Raw genomic sequence first — 21083 nt, 5'->3', positions numbered from 1 at the left:
ACCAGATTACCCCGGATACCAGACTTAGGTGAGTGATAACTCAGTTCTAGAATGTTGTCATTGATGAGAATTAATCTAAAAATCTATTGACATTCAGAATTGACTTTGTTTAGAAATTGAGCCTGTATTGTACTTTCATTACCAGAGACAAATCTTCAAAGGCACATTATTTATTTATTTACAGTCTTGATTTATAGGATCCTTCCCACTTTATGATTTACATGTCAAGTGATAAAATCCCAAATTATTAATTACACATTTATGGGAAAACTGCACTTGTCCTCGAAAATTACAGTTTATGAAATATTATACACCTTCTAATGTCATCAATCAAATCAAACTTTATTTATATAGCACATTTCTTATTACAAATTAATTTAAAGGTGTTCAAAGTCATGCATTGAAAGACGTGGCACTTAATATCCTTCATCTTGGCAGGTGTCTATAGGTGACCAGGGGATTCTCTCTACCCCATGTGAATGCCTCCGTGGAGCTCGTAAGTGTAGCCATATAGCCTAAGCCAGCTGTGCCCAACTAGGTGCAGTTAGTGGCGGACCTGTACCCGGCCGAAGACTGCAACCCTCTGTCCAGGGGATCCCACAGAGGACGATCTTCAGTGGCTAAGGAACCGTCTCCAGGGCAAGTTCAATGGAATGGCATATCTCCATGAACCTGAGCCAGAACAACCGCTACCCTTTCTGTCATCCCTGTCTTGTACCGGACATTGTTTCGAAGCAAGGGAACCTGGGGCTTGCAGGCATCCTGGCTGGCATGGCGCTGTCGGTGGAGCAGCAGGAGGCTTTACGGCAGCACACCAACCCCAGCGCACCAAGCTGGACAGCGCACCAACCCCAACTGGCACACCATGAGGGGAGGGAGGTTGACGGCCAGCAGTTATGGAGCAGTGGTTAGGGCCAAGCCCGTTACTCTGTTGCTGCTAAAAGGGTCCTCCGATCACAGTCATTGGATGGGTTGTTGTCTGTAAAGTGGGGCATAGATATCAAAGACGAGGGCAATAAAAATGGCTACAGGGATGGATCTGCAGGAGTCAAGACTTTGTGTCATGGAGTCTGGGATCCTGGGTGCCTCACCGGATGGCCTGGTGGGCACCACAGCAGTGGTGGAGGTCAAGTGTCCCTATGGTGCAAGGGATCTTACCACTGAAGAGGCAGTGAAGTCGAAGGATTTCTATATCAAGGAGGTATGATCTTACCACCTCCGTAAAGACCATTCTTACTGGTACCAGGTCCAAGGTCAGATCCTCATCACTGGAAGGGACACCTACTTTGTTGTGTGGACCACCAAAGCCTCCGTCATCATCCCCATCCAGCATGACAACCTCTGACAGACTCATATTCCCAAAATATTCTACACAGTTCATACAAACACACTAGGCTCCCATAATAGGTTATATTACATACAAATACATTTATGTGGTTAACTTTATCATGGGCACAGTGGGAATTTATACATGTGATGTTCAAATTATTTTTTACCCCTGTGTCTTGATGAAGGCCCCAGTCATCCCTGCCTGTACCTGACATTGTTGAAAAACAAGTGAACAATGAATAAAGATCATACACAAACAAAAGGTTCCTAGAATAGGTTATATTATATTCCAGTTTTGCTCACAGCAGCCAACTAAAGTAATATAGTTAACTTAAGTTCAATCACAGGCTGGTCTGAATGCATCTCCTCAGTTTCATTCAGTAGTAAAACAGTTGACATTGCATTTTATCATGGGCACAGTGGGAATATATTCCTGTGATGTTTAAATGATGTCTTACCCCCAGAGGGAGTGAGTGAGAGAGTACATCACTTCCAGCAGATCTTGCTGAGGATGGCGTTGATCATGCACTGCTTCTCGTGGGGTGAGCTTGTTGTTCTGCATGTCACGCCTCATGTCTAAAACATGGGGGATATGGGACATGAAGTCAACATTCCGATGCATCTACAAATTCAATGTTTTACACAATATTGCGTCACATTTGATGAGTTACTGACCTGTCCGTCCACAGGCTCTATCTGTTGTAGTCTCCACAACTAGATGCTCACGCTTGGATCACAACTGGTACAAGATGTCCATGCACCGGATTGTCTGAGGGATACACTCCTGTTGGACTGGAAAACGGAGGCATTTGGTCAGTGTTAGGTATTTTTCAATGCTGCATCCCCATCTTTATCTGGACAGAAAACACATTGTCCAGGGTGTGTTTGTGTTATGATAAACAATGTGACAAATGGTCCCTCAACACCCAATTGTCACACCTCATTGTTTGTTCTTGTTTCCCAATCAACAGTCTGGATCTTCCTCTTCTGCCATGGAGGATGAGCTACCTTTTTTCTGGTAAATACTGGGCCATTTATCTTTCCCAACAGAAAATGGCAGCTGCAGACCAGTGTGTTGTCACTGGGTTTCCAGTCCGCCCACCTGAAAGTAGCTAGCTAAAATAATTACTAAAATGGTAACATCTATATTAAAATACTATAACCCACAGACTTGACTATAGTAACGGTAAAATAGACTGGGTTTTGATCTAGCTGCACATCTAAAATCCTACTATGTGGATAGAACATTTCTGCTGGGATGGAGGAATTATCTGGAATGCTCAACTAGATGATCAGGACAGTCTAGGGTACTATTTTCCTGAAGAGGTGAAGTATTGCTATGAGCTATAAGACTGTACGTCTGATTCTAATTCTCAAGAGGAAAGTTAAATCCCTCAGCCGTGAGGTCACTGAGGACCAACAGTAGTAGGGGGATCATCTGGACTGAGATGCAGGGATGGAACATAAGGATTTGAGGTAATGGCCAGCAGACCATGATTTCTACTAGCATGTAGGTCATTGTTAGTGTTTCATACTAGAGAGGGAATGCAAATCAACGACGCTGGACAGAGTGGAATCAGGTGTATCAAAAGGCGGTTTATTGAGTCAAAGATATCTTGTTCTACATCGTGCACGGATCTAGTTCATATAACCCGATAAGGAGTCAGGTGAAAAAGAGAACTTATACAAAGGTTACATTCATTTGTATACATAGAATAAAGTAGGTAGAGTCTTGTCGTGATGCCTTCTGAATGGTCCCGTAGGGTTGGAGGCGGACCCGCTCTAGCCAGAGTAGAAGCCCCCATTGGTGCACAGCAGTCTTCTGTTCTGGGCACCCGACCAGTAGAAGGTGTGAAGAGTGTTTATTCTAGGAGATGTTTGTGTCAGGGGTTTGTGAGGTAGAGGGGCAGTTTTTATGGCTGGGTGTATGTGTTCATGCGATGGAATGTCTTTGTTTCCTGGGGTCGGGAGACAACAAAGCTGAGGAGATAGTGTTAGGGGGGTAGTTTTATTGCTGGCTGTGTGAGCTAGTTCCTGTTTTAGCAGGGGTACATAAGATGATTTGAGTCAGGCGGATTAGCTTAGCGCTGTAAAATATATGAGCTATGTGTATGAATATTTATATAACATCATATCTGTGGCATGCGATGTTTGTAAAGGCAACATTTCACTGCCGTGTCAGGCTAGTTTGGCACATTTTATACTAGACATTTCACTGCTGTGTTAGGATAGTTTGGTACATTGACCACATTTACATGACATTTAAGTAATTTAGCAGACGCTCTTATCCAGAGCGACTTACAAATTGGTGCATTCACCTCATGACATCCAGTGGAACAGCCACTTTACAATAGTGCATCTAAATCTTTTAGGGGGGGGGAAGGATTACTTATCCTATCCTAGGTATTCCTTAAAGAGGTGGGGTTTCAGGTGTCTCCGGAAGGTGGTGATTGACTCCGCTGTCCTGGCGTCGTGAGGGAGTTTGTTCCACCATTGGGGGGCCAGAGCAGCGAACAGTTTTGACTGGGCTGACCACTAGCCCAGTCTGAAAAGTACTAGCCTTGGGCTAGCTTAATTTCCATCCCTGACTCCACAGGCCATTTGATCAGTCATGTCCAACAGATGGACTAATGAAACAAAACCGTTTGTGTTATGAATGGAAAAACATTGAGCCCAAATGTCCTTTGTGAGCTAGCTGGCCAGATAGTTAACGTTAAGCTCACCGTTCGTGTAGTCACACTTTTGACATGCTAGCTAATGTTAGCCCACCAGGATATTTTGTGAAAGTTTAACTAGCTAGTTACGTTAGCTCATCGTTCGTGTAGTCAGATTTTTCCCCAGACCCCTGTGGTGGTGACATGCTAACTAGTCCACCAGGGCAGGGATATTGAATGTTTTCGCTAACATGTCATCCATCGCCTGTTGGGAAAGTCAGACTACACGACAGTGAGATACGGTGCAACGTTAGCTAGTTAACTTTAGCTAATGTAGCCAACTAGGCAACCAAGGTGCCTAACCAGCTAGCCCACCAGGCAATATATAGCTGGATATATCCTTGCTTTGGTGGGCTAGCATGTCACCACGTGAAAAAGTATGACTACACAAACTGTGAGCTAATGTTAACTAGCTGGCTAGTTCACGAAGGACTTGTCAATAATAATAGGTCACAACAGTAATTTTATTTTTTATTTTTTTACTTGTAAGGAACATGCTTTGCACACGTAACTACAGTCGGTGGTTGTCTAGCAAATTTTTAGGGATGCACCGACATAACCGCTATTAAAATTTGTAGGGCCTTTTAAGTATTCTAGTACAGTTAAATAGTTGAAACACACACTGACCAAAATGTTATTTTGTTGCCCTTTACGTATGTCCCCATTACCATTAATCAAAACCTATTTCTTTCACTTACTTGCTGTGCTGTTTCGTTGTTCATTTGTTCAGTCATTTCAATCTCAACCAGGATTTGATCATACATGTCAAGCAGTGAAGTTTCAGCTCTCTGTCCATGGTCTCTTCTGTCGTGGGTCCTCTTCGGTGCGCACTGTCACTGTGTACGTTTCCATATTGTTCAGCTGTGTCAAACATTTCAGTTAAACCCTGTTTCTTGTCTGCATCAAAGTAGCGGCCCTTGTATCTAGCATCGAGCATAGCGGCGACACCGCAAAGAATGCCACCGAATCACTTGTTCACAGCCTCTAGTAGAGTACTTTTGCAAGTTTTAACCCCACGGTCTGTTTTGACAGTTTTGTTGAGCAGGTCTTTCAAGTGCCATGACGGAGGATATCACGTCTGCTGCAGACGCAGTTGAAGAGCTTATTTCTCAAGTCAGTTGTTCGAATGGAGCGAGGAGTGTGTTCATGTTTCAAACATGGTCTCAAATGCCATTGAAATGGCAGAAGCGTTATGAGAACCAGCACATTCTTGAGCATGCAATACGGCTTTCCTCATTACGAAATCCTCGTCGACCCACTGTGCTGTCAGACTCAGCATGCTCATTGGGCTGACATCGCTGGTTAAAATGTCAGTTGTGAAGCTAATAGCAGTGACGCCCATATCAAGTAGCTAATTAATGTGAGTTTCAACAATACTGTGTAACTCCGGTAGTGCAACATCTGAAAAATAGCCCCTACTTGGTAGTATGTACCGGGGCTCGAGGTGCTTGACCAGTCGAAAGCCAACATCATCCACAACAGAGAACGGTTGATTGTCAAGCTCAATGAATTCCATTATCTTGGCATTAATGGATTTCACCTTTGAGTTGTCTCGCTGAAATGTTTTTCCTCTTTCAAATGACTGCTCGACTTGAACTTGTTTAGTTGTTGGAAGTATGTGTTTAGTTTTTTTCTGCTTTTGTCCTGAGTATTCGCTGAACATCTGGGGATGATGCATTTTCAAATGAGTAATTAGGTTTGTGGTATTGAATGATTTCACTTTCTCCCCTCCTCTGGAAATAATAGGAGCACAAACGTTGCATATGGCCTTTTTGTTATCTTCGTTTGAAACTTCTAAATAGATCCCCACAGCAGAAATTGTGGTTAGGAATGCTGTGTTGCATGTATAGCGTCAGCATTGTCATCAGTTTTGCGCACAGCGTTAAACTAGACATTGGGCCGATGTTGGCATTTTTAGATAATATCGGCCGATTCTGATATGCTTACCAATATATTGTGCATCCCAACTCATTTTCATGAGTTTCTAGCTAACCACAAATATTTGATCTAACCAAAATAGCTTGTTAGTGTAATAGGTTGAAAAACTGTCACACAAAATAGACACCCCCTAATTTAAAAAATAACAAATTGTATGTGTCTTAATAAACTTTGGGCCAGTAACCGAAAGGTTGCTGGATTGAATCCCCGAGCTGACTATGTAAAAATGTGTCATTCTGCCCCTGAACAAGGCAGTGAACCTACTGTACCCTGGTAGGCCGTCATTGTAAATAAGAATTTGTTCGTAAGTGACTTGCCTAGTTAAATAAAGGTTAAAAAACCCAACTCTTTTCTACACGCTTTAGCAGTATTTAGCCCATCAGTCCAATAGATGGCGCTGTTTCACTGTGGCAGTGAGGAAAGCAACAAGTTCTGACCAAGCGCACATAATTTCCTTAGAATAAAAAAAGTGCCAGAACTGTAAAGACTAACTTTTGTGCCCGTTTCTTATTATCACTACAGGTATGTAACAGCACATTTGAACTTTCTAATATCGAAAGAACATCATAACATGCTGGATGACAAACCAGTAAAGGGATTATCATGTTTGTTGAAAGTTTGTATGTGTTATTTTTGTATCAAACTGAGTGAGTGAAGAACGTGACAGAATTAATGAGTGTATGTTAGCTTTTATGCTAGCTGTGGTGCAAACTATTTTACAAGTCACATAGAGACGTTGGTTTTCTGAGTAAATGTACATGATTTCCTAATAGTAATTTAGCAAATAATCAATTTATTTGAGATTTCTGAGTTGGTTTTACGTGTTATTAGTCTTGTGTAAAATTGTGCTCCCTGCCTGTGTCAACGGACTTTAGTATAGGCATTGAGAGAGAGAGAGAGAGAGAGAGAGAGAGAGATAGAGATAGAGACAATGCCATGGTTGCACCACTGTTTTGAAGCTGAATGTAATGCTTATCTGTTTTCTGCATGTGTAGCAATATTCAGACACGTCAGTTGTTTATCTTTATCCATAAGTGTTTCGATTGTGAATGAGGGAATCTACTGTAGGTAAATTGCATTTATGTTTCAAGTTAATGTGTCCACTTGTATGTGGATGAATGTTTTGTCATCACTTATCAATCCACAGTGGGGTAAAAAGTACCCAATTGTCATACTTGAGTAAAAGTAAAGAAAGATATGTTAATAGAAGATGATTCAAGTGAAAGTCACACATTAAAATGTAATTATTTGGTTGTAAATATACTTCACTATCAAAAGTAAATATAAATCATTTAAAATGTTATGAAGCAAACCAGGCAGCACCTTTTTTCATAGTTAATTTTTATTTATTTACAGATAGCCAGGGGGACACTCAACACTCAACACTCGGACATAATTTACAAACAAAGCATGTGTTTAGTGAGTCCGCCAGATCAGAGGCCGTAGGGATGACCTTAGATGATCTCTTGATAAGTTTTTTAATAAGATAACCAGACAAGCATTCAAAATGCAACTAGTACTTTTGGATGTCAGGGAAAATGTATGGAGTAAAGTTTTCAAAAATATAAATAGTAAAGATACCCTGAAAAACGACCTTAAGTAAAAATACTTCAAAGTACTACTTAAGTACATTACACCACTCTCAATCAATTTAAATTTCATTGATAACCAAATATTTGAAATTAGAGAATTTAATTTAAAAATCATATTAGAGAATAAAGAATGTGCCAAAAATCACTTCAGAGGCCACCTTCAAAGTCAGTCTGAGGCCGGTAACATTAGAAGCTAGCAAACAAGACTTACTTGCCTTATCACACAGCTCCAGTGACATCTCTCGCTTACAGAGATCAGAAAATGATCAAATGGAGAAATGTGGAAGTTTTTCCTACCCTGCGTCTTGAAGAATGACATCAAAGCTTGTGACAGGATGTGTAGTTCTGTATGATAGCCACATTGGCAGCTAATTTAGTTTTTGGTGGGTACAGGCAAATATATTGATAAAGGTTACCTTGTCCAAGAGAGATTTCCGCAGTTATCAAAACGTCATGCCAAAGACAGCCTACACAAACAGGCCATATATGAAGTAGTTCTAAAATCCACTACGGAAAAATGAATGGTGGAAAAACGATTGGAACCATTTCCGAGTTTTACTGCTAGGTCTTATGACTATTACTCATACTATGGTACTCAATTGACCCAGAGCCATGTACAGTATTTTATATATTGACTCATAATGCAGGTTTCAATGTTTTTACTCATCTCAAAACATTTTTTTTTATACACAATGAAAAGGATAATATAACAAGAATTATATAAAATATTACATTACTCACGTTACATCTAGAAAGCAAACAAATCGTGCATAGTTTTTTATTTCCAAGCTTGATGCTATGTAAAGCTTTACAAAAATTGTTGGCCAATATCATACTGTAATACTGTAATATATGGCATTTACGTAACAGGTGTTTTTATCCAAAGTGACAACAGGGAGTCCAAAATTTTTGTATGGGACCCCAGAGTGGTAATTCTGATACTAGCGATCCACCACTCTGGGGTTGCTAGTGCCATGCTCTTACTAATTAAGCCACACAGGACCACTACAATACATGATTACAATACAGGTGGAAGGTGTATGATCGCCACCCCCTTGAGCGTACCACCCCCCCAAGGCCTTGGATGAGGTATGCAATGACATCAATCCAGACCTGTCAGGCTTGGATTCACCATGCCAAAAGGTTTTCCTCAGAACAACCCACGGCCAAATGCTCAAGACAGATTTGAACGAGTGCCCGCTAAACATTGTTTCCTTCATTCATTTAATTTGTTTCTAGTACACCTATGATGTCATATTTGAACAATACATTTATTTTTTGCATCATTTTTTGCAACACATCACCCCATGATACTGTCCCCCATTTTTATGGACTTAACCCCCCCACAAAATGAAATGAACCCCCTAAAATGGTTTCATCCCTGTTTAGCTTTCACACTACAGTTAGGTTAGGCAGTAGGCTTGTATTTGGTGTGAGGTGATTTTTTTTATATATATTTTTTTGCTTTGGGATTTGTCAAATGGTAAACGACTTGTCAAGTCATGTGCTCCGGTTCTTCTATACACTGTAACAAGTACATCAACGATTTGTAATATGCTGAAAATTGGCTAAACTAAGTATATATTTTTCAGGCAATGAGCGCAGCCATCTTTGACTTTGTTTATTTGTGTTTTATAGTGAATGGCATTCTGGGATTAGGAAGTTTTCGGCAGGTCAAACATAAACAAACATGGCTGCCACCATATAGAATTTAGTTGCTGTTAGCTTTGCTGACACGCATTTATTTTCTAAACAACATTATATTAGTTTCTTGTACTCACCAGAGATGTGGTGCGTTGTAAACTAGTCTAGCTGTCAGGTCGCTAACTTATGTTTTGTTTTTTTGTCAGCGCAACCTGTTATTTAGACTGGTTTATGGAATGAGTTTGACTGTGGATGTGTTCCATGTGATGCTTGGATGATGAAGTTAGCATTTATCTTTTACAATAAAAGGTACAATTGAGGAATAAAGTTTAAGACCTTTATTTTCCATCCGTACAAAATCATTTAGATGCTGTTCAGACAACAATGCTGTATAAGATGCGTTTGTTGCATAATACGTTTGTTAGGTTGCTACTGTTCCAATCACATATTTGAGATTGTACGCTTCAGGGACCACTCAACAATGATCAGAAATACGTGATCATACGTGTGAAAGGGTTAAATCATTGTTCTCATGGTATTTTACAGTAAACATATATGGGCCAAAGGTCGTGTGGTGAAAGATGTTTCCAAACAATTAAATGAACAATAAAAGGTTTTTAATGTAAGACTTGCTGTGTTACGTGTTCCAGTTTGAAGTTTTGTACTAAGAGTTTCAAAAATTCACCACATACAGTACCAGTCAAAGTTTGGACACACCTACTCATTCCAGGGTTTTTCTTTTTTACTTTTTACTATTTTCTACATTGTAGAATAATAGTGAAGACATCAAAACTATGGAAAAACACATGGAATCATGTAGTCACCAAAAAGTGTTAAAATAAATCAAAATATATTTGAGATTCTTCCATCCAAGTAGCCACCCTTTTTCTTGATGACAGCTTTGCACACTCTTGGCATTCTCTCAACCAGCTCAACCAGTAGAATGCATTTCAATTAACAGGTGTGCCTTGTTAAAAGGTCATTTGTGGAATTTCTTTCCTTCTTTATGTGTTTGTTTGAGCCAATCAGTTGTGCAGTGACAAGGTAGGGGTGGTATACAGAAGATAGCCCTATTTGGTAAAAGACCAATTACATATAATGGCAAGAACAACTCAAATAAATAAAGAGAAACAAAAGTCCATCATTAAAAAAGTCCTTTACGGGATTGGTGTCCCTATACCGGGATGGTTGAGCTAATGTGATTAGCATGACGTTGTAAGTAACAATAACATTTCCCAGGACATTGACATGTCTTATATGGGCAGAAAGCTTAAATTCTTCTTAATCTAACTGTCCTGACCAATTTACAGTAGCTATTACAGTGAAACAATATCATGCTATTGTTTGAGGAGAGACCACAACACATTTTTTATCACGGCAACTGGTTTGGTACATTCACCTCTGAAGGTAAATCATGTACTTACGTTCAGTAATCTTGCTTTGATTTGTTATCCTTAGGGTCCCAGGGATAAAATGTAGCATAGTTTTGTTTGATAAAATGCATTTTTATATTAAAATGTAGGTACTGGGTTCTACAGTTGGAATCCCTGCTGTCTCTGTCTCCCCTCCTCCCCACCTGGCCATCTAGATCTGTAAAAATTAGTGTGTAAGCTAATGATCCATCATGTTTGACATTTTGGGAGTGTGTAAACTAAAAAAAAATATGACCATATCATTTTTGTATGTTATGTACTTGAAAATGTATCAACTGACCAATTCGACCACATTTAGGCAAACTTGATAATAAATATTGTCCAGTATTGCAATGCTTCACTGGATCAATCTGAAACTTTGCACACACACTGATGCCATCTAGTGGCCAAAATTGAAGTTGCGCCTAAACTGCAATATTATGTTTTGGCCTTTCTCTTGCATTGTTCAATATCTTATTACCAGATCTAATGTGTTATGTTGTCCTACATACATTTCACATTTCCACAAACTTTAAAGTGTTTCCTTTTCAAATGGTATCAAGAATATGCATATCCTTGCTTCAGGTCCTGAGCTACAGGCAGTCCGATTTGGGTCATTTTAGGCGAAAATTGGGAGGGGAAAAAAAGTTCATATCCTTAAGAGGTTATTAAGACATGCAGGTCAGTCAATCCGGATAATTTCAAGAACTTTGAAAGTTTCTTCAAGTGCAGTTGCAAAAACCATCAAGCGCTATGATGAAAAAGAAGACCCAGAGTTACCTATGCTGCAGAGGATAAGTTCATAGTTACCAGCCTCAGAAATTGCAGCCCAAATAAATGCTTCACAGAGTTCAAGTAACAGACACATCTCAACATCAACTGTTCAGAAGAGACAGCATGAAATCAGGCCTTCATGGTCAAATTGCTGCAAATAAACCACTACTAAAGGACACCAATAAGAATATGAGACTTGCTTGGGCCAAGAAACATGAGCAATGGACATTAGACCATTGTAAATCTGTCCTTTGGTCTGATGAGTCCAGATTTGAGATTTTTGGTTCCAGATGCCATGTCTTTGTGAGACACAGAGTAGGTGAATGGATGATCCCTGCATGTGTGGTTCCCAATGTGAAGCATGGAGGAGTAGTTGTGGAGGAGGAGTTGTTATGGTGCTTTGCTGGTGATACTGTCTGTGATTTATTTAGAATTCAAGACGGACTTAACCAACATGGCTACCACAGCATTCTGCAGCGATACGCCATCCAATCTGGTTTGCGCTTAGTGGGTATATCATTTGTTTTTCAACAGAACAATGACCCAAGACACCTCCAGGCTGTGTTTAGGCTATTTGACCAAGGAGAGTGATGGAGTGCAGCATCAGATGACCTGGCATCCACAATCACCTGACCTCAACCCAATTGAGATGGTTTGGGATGAGTTGGACCGCAGAGTGAAGGAAAAGCAGCCAACAAGTGCTCCGCATATGTGGGAACTCGTTCCGAACTGTTGGAAAAGCCTTCCAGGTGAAGCTGGTTGAGAGCGTGCCAAGAGTATACAAAGCTGTCATCAAGGCAAAAGGTGTCTGCTTTGAAGAATCTCAAATATAAAATATATATTTATTTGTTTAACACTTTTTTGCTTACTACGCGATTCCACATTTCTACATGTAGAAAATGTAACATAAAAAAAACTTGAATGAGTAGGTTTCCAAACTTTTGACTGGTACTGTGCTTGTGAAAATAGCACCAAAGATTCATGTAGTTCATGAAAATACATCCTCAGCAAAAATCAAACAATATGTCTGCAAAATAAAATCCACAAAATCAATACATCAGAAATATTTTAAGAGCACTCAACTCTGGCATCAGTTGATTTTATTACATATAATTACTACAAATGAAATATTGAATGATAACACACATATTGTAAAGTGTGGGAGAGACAGTGAAAATATTACAATAGCTCATCCTTCCTTACAAAGAATGAATGACACAGTAGCACTGTTATCAGCAACTGTAAATTGACAGCTTTGAACATCCTGTAATTTCTAGCCTCCTGTTGTCATCAAAGATGGTCAGAAACCCAAGGTCAACCATCTTTGGAACAAGGGATATCTTTTGTGTTACAATGGCAAATACATGTCACCTCTGCAGTCTGCATAGCCTGTACCTTAAAATGAGAAACATGAATCCTTTAGCAGTTCACTGCTCCTCTCATAGATGACTTCATCATTACAGTGCATTCGAAAAGTATTCAGACCCCTTGACTTTTTCCATATTTTTTTTACATTCCAGCCTTATTCTAAAATGGATTAAATACACTGCTCAAAATAATAAAGTGAACACTAAAATAACACATCCTAGATCTGAATGAATGAAATATTCTTATTAAGTACTTTTTCCTTTACATAGTTGAATGTGCTGACAGCAAAATCACGCAAAAATTATCAATGGAAATCAAATTTATCAACCCATGGAGGTCTGGATTTGGAATCACACACTTTCCACTTAAAGTGGAAAACCACACTACAGGCTGATCCAACTTTGATGTAATGTCCTTAAAACAAGTCAAAATGAGGCTCAGTAGTGTGTGTGGCCTCCACGTGCCTGTATGACCTCCCTACAACGCCTGGGAATGCTCCTGATGAAGTGGCGGATGGTCTCCTGAGGGATCTCCTCCCAGACCTGGACTAAAGCATCTGCCAACTCCTGGACAGTCTATGGTACAATGGTGGATGGAGCGAGACATGATGTCCCAGATGTGCTCAATTGGATTCAGGTCTGGGGAACGGGCAGGCCAGTCCATAGCATCAATGCCTTCCTCTTGCAGGAACTGCTGACACACTCCAGCCACATGAGGTCTAGCATTGTCTTGCATTAGGAGGAACCCAGGGCCAACCGCACCAGCATATGGTCTCACAAGGGGTATGAGGATGTCATCTCGGTACCTAATGCCAGTCAGGCTACCTCTGGCGAGCACATGGAGGGCTGTGCGGCCCCCCAAAGAAATGCCACCCCACACCATGACTGACCCACCGCCAAACTGGTCATGCTGGAGGATGTTGCAGGCAGCATAATGTTCTCCACAGCATCTTCAGACTCTGTCACGTCTGTCACGTGCTCAGTGTGAACCTGCTTTCATCTGTGAAGAGCACAGGGCGACAGTGGCGAATTTGCCAATCTTGGTGTTCTCTGGCAAATGCCAAACGTCCTGCACGGTGTTGGGCTGTAAGCACAACCCCCACCTGTGGACGTCGGGCCCTCATACCACCCTCATGGAGTCTGTTTCTGCCCGTTTGAGCAGTCACATGCTCATTTGTGGCCTGCTGGAGGTCATTTTGCAGGGCTCTGGCAGTGCTCCTCCTGCTCCTCGTTGCACAAAGGCGGAGGTAGCGGTCCTGCTGCTGGGTTGTTGCCCTCCTACGGCCTCCTCCATGTCTCCTGATGTACTGGCCTGTCTCCTGGTAGCGCCTCCATGCTCTGGACACTACGCTGACAGACACAGCAAACCTTCTTGCCACAGCTCGCATTGATGTGCCATCCTGGATGAGCTGCACTACCTGAGCCACTTGTGTGGGTTGTAGACTCCGTCTCATGCTACTCATGCTACCACTTTCACTAGAGTGAAAGCACCGCCAGCATTCAAAAGTGACCAAAACATCAGCCAGGAAGCATAGTAACTGAGAAGTGGTCTGTGGTCACCACCTGCAGAACCACTCCTTTATTGGGGGTGTCTTGCTAATTGCCTATAATTTCCACCTGTTGTCTATTCCATTTGCACAACAGCATGTGAAATGTATTGACAATCAGTGTTGCTTCCTAAGTGGACAGTTTGATTTCACAGAAGTGTGATTTACTTGGAGTTACATTGTGTTGTTTAAGTGTTCCCTTTATTTTTTTGAGCAGTGTAGTTGGAAGGTGAACCTAGGGCTGTTGCGGTGACCGTATTACTGCCACACCAGCGGTCATGAGTCCTGAACAGTCAAATTCCACATGACCGTTTTAGCCACGGTAATTAGACTTCTCCAAGCTCTGATGCTGCTGCTGGTCATTAGTAGCCTACCAAACATGCCTACTGCCTAGTACTCCACATTCTATTGTCTCTCTAATCACTCTGACATCAATGCAAATATCTTCTAAAAAAATCTAATCAAACTCTACATGAAAGCCCATGAGCTCATGTTGCGCAACATTTCTATAGGTTATGCAATTGCAGGAGAAAACCGAGTGATGGCCACTAATTAAAAGAAGATCCCTTCAGCTTTCTATAGGCTTACTATATTTATTTCTCAACCTTATTTACAACCGGAGTATAACCTACCTGACTGGCATGAAAATAAACCCCCCAAAAAATAAAACGTCCTCCATTTGCTATTTAAGTGCATACAGGTGCATGATGATGGTCCATTCTAAATCAAAGCAAATGTTTCACATATTATTTAGTATATTTATATATTTAGTATATTAAATCAAGTATAGTCTGATGGGTGACAATATTAGCCTGTCACTTGTGAATTATATGTTATCACTTGTGAATGCAAAAGAAACTGCCTTTTTTGGCGACTTAGTCGCACACCTCATGTAAGCTTAGCCCATAGGCCTATATGTTTTGATAAGGTTTGTATCCCAACTATAGTGGCCAAAAAACATCTTAAAAGTAAGCACATTAAGCCGATTACAAGGGGTGTGGAGCCTAACTAGCTTATATAAGCAGTGGGTGAGTTTCAAGTTTAGGGAAGAACATTTTCACCATAGAAATTCACTTTTTATAATAAAAGCATTACATGCATAATTGCATTTGCAGTCACTTTTGATAATGGTGTTTTCCGCTAGTGCAACATTCACGCTTATAGCCTACTGCCATGTGTGCATTGCTGCGCTTATAATGTGAAGAAATAGCCTAATAGTTTATTAACATTTTAAGCTAAACGTTCTGATCTGTTGCGTCAGCCACATTGCATAAAAAAAGGCTAAGGGCTTAATTTGGGATCTTTCGCATCCCACAACTGTCCCAGACGGTTTGTAAATATTTATTTATCGCACAGAATGGAATAGGTCAACCTGTGTACTATGGGGGATAGTAGATTGACATATGCTAGTGCTTTTGCTGTTCGTTCGGCCTACTCATCTTGTTGGCTGACAAAGTAAATGTGGACATCCAATATCTTCAATATGCTCCTTGGAATTGGATAAGGATGCGTGCAGTTGCGTCCCCGATGTGTGTTTCTTAACTTGTAGCCAGTGAGAAAGACCCGATCACGTGACGGAAAGCCGTGTACACTCAGGGAGAAGGGCATAACACAGCACTCCGAACAGCACTCCGAACAGCATAGCCGAACGTTTGTAGAACAACTAAAGTTACATTAATAACTCTAAATTAAGCATATAGGAGTACTTATTTCTTTGTTAACCACTCAACACAGAATAGCCGCATGTGCTCACTCCCTCAAATCGTTTGGAGAAAATATTTATATTTTATTCAGCGTTGTTCTATTGTATTCTTCATACTATTGTCTGTTAAATCAACTAGTGTAGCCCACAGCCATTTGGCATAGCCACATCAGGACAACTCAGAGTATGCTATTATTTTCTTCTGGAAAAGACTAGATTTTCTTCATATGATGTTTCATTAGACCTGTCTAAAATACATACCTTTTTTGAAGGTGTAGGCTATATTACATGGATTTATTACACATTTTAAAAGGGCTTGTAAGGCTATGTGTGGAAGCCAGAGTGTGCAAAGCTGTCATCAAGGCAAAGGGTGGCTACTTTGAAGAATCTAAAATATATTTTGATATAACACTTTTTTTGTTACTACATGATACCATATGTGTAATTTCATAGTTTTGATGTCTTCACTATTATTTCACAATGTAGAAAATTGTAAGAATAAAGAAAAACCCTTGAACGAGTAGGTGTTCAAACTTTTAACTGGAACTGTACATGACAAATCCCAGTCTAGAACAGAGAATGACAGTGATTGCTTTATTCTATACAATACTGTACACAGTCTGTAAGCTCCAGTACATCAGGAGCAATCTACTATACAGAAATGAATGCTGATGGGTGTGATTTATGTTTTTAGGAATAAGTATGTTAATAATCACATCAAACCAAAGGCATTCACAAAGCCAAAGTCTAAGCATCAGCAGAGTAGAATTGCACATAGTCCAACATGTACAATGAGATCCTTTGTCTGTACAAATCACAGTGCAAAATGTTAATTGACTCTACAACCGTCAACATGCTGTAAACGTACCATTCACATGAACCCACATGAATTGTTGAAACCGAAGGGCATTATACACCGTTTGTTCTTTCTACGGGCAGTAGCTGAGACGTGCAGGATATTTTTGAGGGATTCGCCAGGTAGTCGCCAGGCGAAGTAAGGGTCTGGCTGTTTTCTTGGAGAGGCCACATCTCCTGCAACGTGAATGAGGGTTGGTGGGCTGTGTGGTTGCTCATCAGAGGTCTCCTCTGCCTGTAGTTGGCCCACACCTGGAGGATGGTCTCTTTGAATGGCCGTGTGGTCAGGGTGTACAGGATGGGGTTGAGGGCGCTGTTGATGGGCAGAATGAAGATCACCACCCAGGAGCTGATGGTTCCTATTCGGGAAGAAGATTCCATTATTGTCCATTTACTACATGAGCAACGCAAATGTGTTTTTTGTAATTCCATTCTCCCTGTAGACAATATGCATAACATACAGGCAGGGATGGAAATTAAGCTAGAACTAGCCCGTCAGGCCAGTGAAATGGTGTCTTCTCAAATATTGCACGGCAACAAATGTGTACCCTAATGTTACCCAGGCTTGTTGAAATCATGTTCTACTAGCCCAGCGGGCTAGTGCTCAAAAGTTCCATCCCTGTATACAGTACATACATAGAAAGTAGGGGTGAGGTTGGTTGGTGGGCTGAAAGAGAAGATGATGGATGGAGGATGTTCTGTGATGCCAGTCCATTTGTAAACACGCAAACACCCATCCGCCTGGAAGTTTGCTATTCAATTTACAACCAGAAAATAGGATTGATTATGGAACTAATCTGAATGATGCAAATATAACATCTGTAAAAGAGACGAATTTACATTATTATATGTTGATTTAAGATGGCACTGCATAGTAGCTTACATACATTTTATAGGCTACAAATTGAGCCTGTCTGGGTTTCCAAATACAATGTATGAAATTATAAAAATGGTCAGATTATGACAGTACTGAAACTCCTACCTGGAATTTCCACCTGCAACAGTGATAGAATCTTGAGGACAAATATGGGTATCCAGCAAAGAGAGTCGGTGATGACGATGGAAAAGAACCTCTTGGCTATGGTCACCTCCTTTTTGATGTGGTTACTATATTTTGTCGTCTGTGTCCCTGTCCTCTGGATGTTGTAGAACATACTCCCGTAGGACAGTACGATTATAAGGAATGCAACCAGGTTCAGGCCTGTTGAGGAAAATAAATTAATCAGCTCCTTGGAATTTATTCAATTGTAGATAATGGTAGGTCCATTATTATACAGAGTAAAACATGAAATTGCTTTTATAACACAATTCAAATAATTACTGCAGTTTTACACACATGGGATAAAAGCCAGTGTGGCTACTTTAATGAGACAAAACCAATGCATTTGTGGTACTTCCTTTGTAACAGATAACAAGATAGATAAATGAAACATTTTCGATAATGGAACATTTGCCTTTTCCACCAACCCCTCATTGAAAGGCTGATAGTGGAACACTGCCACCTACAGTGTAGTAACCCTGAGGCAAATTGCTCAAAGGCACAATGGAAGTATACACTGAGTGTACAAAACATTAGGAACACCTGCTCCTTCATGACAGACTGATCAGGTGAATCCAGGTGAAAGCTATGATCCCTTATTTATGTCACCTGTTAAATCCACTTCAATCCAAGTATAAGAAAGGGGAGGTACAGGTTAAAGAAAGATTTTTAAGCCTTGAGACAATTGAGACATGGATTGTGTGTGTGTGCTATTCAGAGGGTGAATGGGCAAGACAAAAGATTGAAGTGCCTTTGAACGGGGTATAGTAGTAGCAGAGAAGGCTGATGGGAGGAGCTATAGGAGGACAGGCTCATTGTAATGGCTGGAATGGAATTAATGGAACGGTATCAAACGTATGGAAACCACGTTTGACTCAGTTCCATTGATTTCATTCCAGCCATTAGAATGAGCCAGTCCTCTATAGCTCCTCCCACCAGCTTCCTCGGGGTAGTAAGGTGCCAGGCTCATGGGTTTGAGTGTGTGAAGAACAACAAAGTTGCTGGGTTTTTCACGCTCAACAGTTTCCTGTGTGTTTTCAAGAAGTGTCTACCACCCAAAGGACAAGCCAACTTGACACAACTGTGGGACGCATTGAGGACGCATTGAGGACCACCAATGCTTCTGACACCTTGTAGTCCATACTCTGACAAATTGAGGCTGTTCTGAGGGCAAAAGGCAGTGCAACTCAATTATTTGGAAGGTGTTCCTAATGTTTCATACAATCAGTTTATACGGTAGTTCGGATTCTGACAACAGCAGCCTTCTTGTTGTCAGTTCAGTCGCCAGGCTTGGTTGGGAGTTGAACCAGGCAGCAACCCTCCGGCTACGGGCATAAAATGTCTAATAAAATGTAGGCTACATCTATAAAAAAAAAAGTAGGCTACATCTAATAAAAGCAGCAGAGAGCCATTGGAACCATTGTCATTTCAGAATGACTTTGGAAATAGACTAATTTGACCTTGAATTAGATAAGACACCCACCCAGGAAGATGACGATGGAGTACACCTGCGCCCCCGTTGTCTCAGGCTGCTCTGAGTGTAACGGAAAGCACACGCCGTTGGTACCATAGAAGTTCCTGAACAATCCTTTGAATACCAGGGGGAGGAAGGCGATGATGAAGCCAATAAACCAGATGCTCAGAAGGATCGAGACAGTACGCCGGCAGCCGGGGGTTAAATACCGGAAGGGGTAGACGATACAGATGTACTTCTCCAGGGTGAGGTAGGTGAGAAGGAGGACAGAGACCTCGGTGGAGAGCATGGCGAGGGAGCCGATCACCTGACACTGGACGCTGTCCATCCAGGCCTGGGCGTGGCGGTTGTACTCACCGCGGAACTTGAGGTCATAGGCACCAATCATGAAGAGGTAAACGCCCATCAGTCCGTCGGCACCTGGGTGGTGGAATTGAGTTGTTAGAGTAATTACTATTACCAAATTGAACTCAGTATGTGCATCAATACTATCTGCTCAACTTTTTACAGTGAAACGTCATACATCGGTTAACACTAATTTCTTTTCAATCTAACTCCTTGGTTACATGGACTTACTCCATAGTCAATTAATTCTACATTCATTTGAGTCATAAAATGCAGAAAAGAGAAACTGCATATTTGGAGCAATGCAAACTTCAGTAATGTAATGGGCCAAGCTTTTAGTCTCAGTAGTAGGCCTTCAGAGCATCTACAAGTGGTACAGTAAGTACAGCTCAACTTCGACACTTCTGAAGTGTCAATTTGAAGGACAAATTTATTTCAGAGTCAACAATCCATTCAGGGTTAATAATATTGTCATGTACACACCTTGTACTATAACCAGTGCTTAATTTGAGCCGCATCCTGCCAGAACAGGATCTGGCACCTCTCCATTTTGAACTGTTTTGTTCCGGAACCTATTTGACCAGATCCGGTACCTCTCGTGCCATGAAAAATAATTTTCACTGTTTGCAATGTAAAAATTCTAACAAAAGCTATATTTTTTTATTTATCCGTTATTTTACCAGGTAAGTTGACTGAGAACACGTTCTCATTTGCAGCAATGACTTGGGGAATAGTTACAGGGGAGAGGAGGGGGATGAATGAGCCAATTGTAAACTGGGGATTATTAGGTGACCGTAATGGTTTGAGGGCCAGATTGGGAATTTAGCCAGGACACCGGGGTTAACACCCCTACTCTTACGATAAGTGCCATGGGATCTTTAATGACCTCAGAGAGTCAGGACACCCGTTTAACGTCCCATCCGAAAGACGGCACCCTACACAGGGCAGTGCCCTGGGACATTGGGATATTGTTTTAGACCGGAGGAAAGACACCACTTCCAGCAGCATCTGGTCTCCCATCCAGGAACTGACCAGGACCAACCCTGCTTAGCTTCAGAAGCAAAGTTCATTAGAGTTGCCTCTTCATTAATTATCCTGCCCCACAAAAAAAACAATGTGAAAAGTAGATTTTCAGCCCAGGCCTAATATTCTAAGAGTTGATTCGGGTTGGGCAGGCCCTGGTTTAGGGTTTGAGCAACATTGTAACCTTGGTTTGCAACACATGTCCATGGCTGTGTGAGAAGCGCGCCAGTATCTCTTACATAACTAGAATGAGATTCACTTCATATGATCTATCTGCTCTGATAGACATGAACCTACATCTCATCTCTCCAGCGTTGCACTATATAAT

At 41.1% G+C, this 21083-nt stretch overlaps 1 protein-coding gene and 1 long non-coding RNA gene across 12 annotated transcripts in view; both read right to left on the bottom strand.

Annotated features, from left to right (window-relative positions):
- Positions 1–359: 359 nt before the first annotated feature.
- Positions 360–5426, bottom strand: LOC127914007 (uncharacterized). Its single transcript, XR_008087591.1, has 3 exons — positions 4742–5426; positions 2005–2121; positions 360–1905 (listed from the first exon to the last, which is right to left on the bottom strand). It is a non-coding gene; the product is annotated as an uncharacterized LOC127914007 (long non-coding RNA).
- Positions 5427–9540: 4114 nt separating this feature from the next.
- Positions 9541–21083, bottom strand: part of rxfp1 (relaxin family peptide receptor 1) — a 143298-nt gene continuing 131755 nt past the window's right edge. For 6 of the 11 annotated variants that reach the window (XM_035744612.2, XM_035744613.2, XM_052488425.1 and 3 more), the window contains 4 exons: positions 19397–19807; positions 17857–18075; positions 17511–17541; positions 9541–17233 (listed from right to left, as the gene is read on the bottom strand). In XM_035744612.2, coding sequence (XP_035600505.1) covers positions 16891–17233; positions 17511–17541; positions 17857–18075; positions 19397–19807 — 1004 coding nt within the window. In that variant the 3' untranslated portion in view covers positions 9541–16890. The other 5 variants (XM_035744615.2, XM_035744616.2, XM_035744618.2 and 2 more) reach the window with 4 other exon arrangements.

This window comes from Oncorhynchus keta, chromosome 30, assembly GCF_023373465.1.
Source record: "Oncorhynchus keta strain PuntledgeMale-10-30-2019 chromosome 30, Oket_V2, whole genome shotgun sequence".
In the NCBI taxonomy this organism is placed as follows: Eukaryota; Metazoa; Chordata; class Actinopteri; order Salmoniformes; family Salmonidae; genus Oncorhynchus; species Oncorhynchus keta.
Note: the sequence above shows the minus strand (reverse complement) of the source record. Positions and strands in the feature narration are given on the sequence as shown.